Consider the following 3052-nt stretch of genomic DNA (forward strand, 5'->3'; position numbering starts at 1 on the left):
CTCTATTTAGCCAGGCTGGTCTTCTTCCCCATTGGCTCGTTTTTCGTGCCATGGGGATGGCCTTCTCCTGTGCTTCTCAGAGTACCTGCTTGAAGTAAGACCAGCCTTCCTGGGCGCCTTTGCCCTTCAAAACTGCCTCCCAAGGAAGACTATCAACCATGCTCCTAACAGGCTAAAGTCTGACCTTTGGAAGTCCAAGGTGGCAGTTCTGCTGGCTCCCTGCCTTGCTTCACCAAGAATTGAAAATGCTACTATTTCATGATCATTGTGCCCAAGACGATGTCCAACCTTTACATCCCCCACAAGACCTTCTCTGTTAACAAACAGTAGGTCCAGTAGGGCACTTCCCCTAGTTGGTGCCTTCACCAGCCGTGTGAGGAAGCTGTCTTCCACATGCTCCAGGAACCTCCAGGACTGTTCCCTCTCTGCTGCATAGCATTTCCAGCAGACATCTGGGAAGTTGAAGTCCCCCACGAGGACAAGGGCAAATGATCGTGAGACCTCTGCCAGCTGCTTATAGAATATTTCATCAGTTTCTACATCCTGATTAGGGGGTCTATAACAAACTCCCATCACGATGTCTGCCTTTTTGGCCTTCCCCTTAATTCTTATCCATACACACTCAACACTATCATTCACACTGTTAAATTCTAAACATTCAAAACTGCGCCTAACATAGAGGGCCACTCCCCCACCTCTCCTTCCTTGCCTATACCTTTTAAAAGGCTGGTAGCCATCAATCACAGCACTCCACGTGTGTGTGTCTTCCCACCACATCTCTGTTATGGCAATTATATCATAGTTTCCTTGCTGTACAATGACCTCCAGCTCCTCCTGTTTATTCCCCATGCTGCGTGCTTTAGTGTAGATGCACTTCAGCTGGGCTAATTGTCCTGACACTTTCTTGGCGGGGCAAGCCTTAATTTGCACCTGATCATGCTTACACACTTCTGTAGTTACCAAATTATCACTACCCCTCATGTCTCTGCTGCCACACAAACCACCATCCCCTGCCGTCACTGAGACAGACTGCAAGACCTTGCTGACACTTTTACCCAGAAGCACTGGTTTGCTGCTCCCAGGCACCACTTTTGTAATCCTGGTTTCATCCCTATCCCCCTTCATACCTAGTTTAAAGCCCTATGAATGAGCCCTGCTAATTCTTGTCCCAGGGTCTTTCTTCCCCTACGGGTTAGGCTATCCCCACCTGTTGCCAGCATGCCTGGTTTCCTGTAGATCCGCCCATGATCAAAGAAGCCAAAGTTCTGCTGGATGCACCAGCCTCAGAGCCAGGAGTTAATTTGCTGGCTCCTCCTATTTATCCCCTCGTCATCCCCTGCAGGTGGTGGGATAGAGGAGAACACTATTTGTGCTCCTGATCCCTTAACCAGCTGTCCTGGGGCCCTAAAAAAAAAAAAAATAAAAAAATCATTCTTCATTGCTCTTAGATTTCTGGTACGTAAATAGCAAGCAAACGAATAAGAAAATTGGTATGCCTTTCATAGCTGGTTCTGTGGGCATCAGTCATGGTTTGCCTGGAAGGATTGTGTCTAACGATACAAAAATATTTTGGTGTCAGATCCCACTACCATAGGGTCTTAGCTATCAAAAGGAAAGTGAAGGCTCAATTATTTGTCAGAGGTTTGATTCCTGATGACTCTTCTCTTTGGCTAATATTTTCTTTTACCTGCAGGTTGGCTTGTTCCGAAAATCTGGTGTTAAATCCAGGATCCTGTCTTTAAGAGAAATGAACGAAACCAACCCAAACAACGTATGTTATGAAGGGCAGTCAGCATTTGATGTGGCCGATATGGTGAAGCAGTATTTCCGAGACCTGCCGGAGCCTATATTTACTAGCAGGCTCTGTGAATCCTTCCTCCACATCTACCAATGTAGGTAACAAAAGCTACAGTTTTCAAGTTCCTTGAATATCTTAACATTCATCTGTACAAGGCAGTGGCCAGAGTAAGACTAATGCCGTGTCCCCTTGTAGTCAGAGGAGACCAGTCAGGAAGGACGTTTCTGAAAAGATGAGTTTATTGTGGCTCTGGACTTTGGAGCTTCACATCTGCATCTTATGGGCCAGCTATTCTCTAACATTGTCTCTTTCCATTCTTTGAAGGATGAGTGTAATAACATATGTTGCAGCAGCCCTCCTAATCTGTGTTTTCAAATTCCCTTATGCAAAATTAAGAAAGCATCTAGTCCCCTTGTTCATGGTATGAAGTAGCTCCTTGTGCAAGAAGTCATGTTATATTGATGAAATTTCTTTATTAAGGTGCCCAAGCACAGTTGCTGTAAAACATCTTTGCCTGGAAGCACCAGCAACTTTCTGCCTGTGCTCTCACTGTTACTATCCTTGAGATTCACCCTGAGAACGAAGGAAATGTGAAGCTGAAATCTAACGTTGAATATAGTTTTAAGCAGGTTCCATCTCCAGTACTCTGCCTTCAAGGAATTCACTTTCAAAAAGCAACTGGGTTGGGGAAGGAACTTGCTGTAAGGGCTTATGATGGTGTTGCTACAGGCAAGTTTCTTGAGAGAAGGTTTTGAAAGTCAAAATATGAGACTTCTGAGTTCTCAGTCTGTTTTATGTGACTTTTATTGACATGAGTATATGAGCTGCTTCTGTCCTGTGTATGGTGTGTAGGTTCATGAAAGTGTGGTTGGGTTTTATTGTCAGGCTTTTGGATTTATTGTTAGGCTTTTAGCATTATTGTTAGGCTTTTAGTATTTTGTCTGAAAATACTTTGTTTATTTGTTTGAAGCAGGTTTTCTTTTTGCATCCAGAAATCCTATTTGTAAGGAGGCCCACAACTCCAATGGATTGGAACCATTTTCTTCCATTTATTATAACCTGGCCACTGTTCTCCTCCCGTTTCTTGTTTTGGGATAGAAACAGCAAATGACTGAGATGATACCCTACTCACCCATCTTGTGCCACGTGTGACTTGAACAAGTGCCCAGATTAAATTAGTGTCTTTCGGAGATAAGAAATGTGCTGCTTTCACCAAGAAGTATGTTTTGTGTGATCTGCATATGCGCATCAACT

At 44.2% G+C, this 3052-nt stretch overlaps 1 protein-coding gene across 1 annotated transcript in view; it reads left to right on the forward strand.

Moving 5' to 3' along the window:
• Positions 1-3052, forward strand: part of LOC104291624 (rho GTPase-activating protein 7-like) — a 68597-nt gene that overhangs the window by 59942 nt on the left and 5603 nt on the right. The window contains 1 exon segment of the mRNA XM_009890881.1: positions 1694-1892. Within this exon segment, the coding sequence (XP_009889183.1) occupies positions 1694-1892 (199 nt within the window).

Source organism: Charadrius vociferus, unplaced genomic scaffold (genome assembly GCF_000708025.1).
Source record: "Charadrius vociferus isolate BGI_N301 unplaced genomic scaffold, ASM70802v2 scaffold108, whole genome shotgun sequence".
Classification (NCBI taxonomy): domain Eukaryota; kingdom Metazoa; phylum Chordata; class Aves; order Charadriiformes; family Charadriidae; genus Charadrius; species Charadrius vociferus.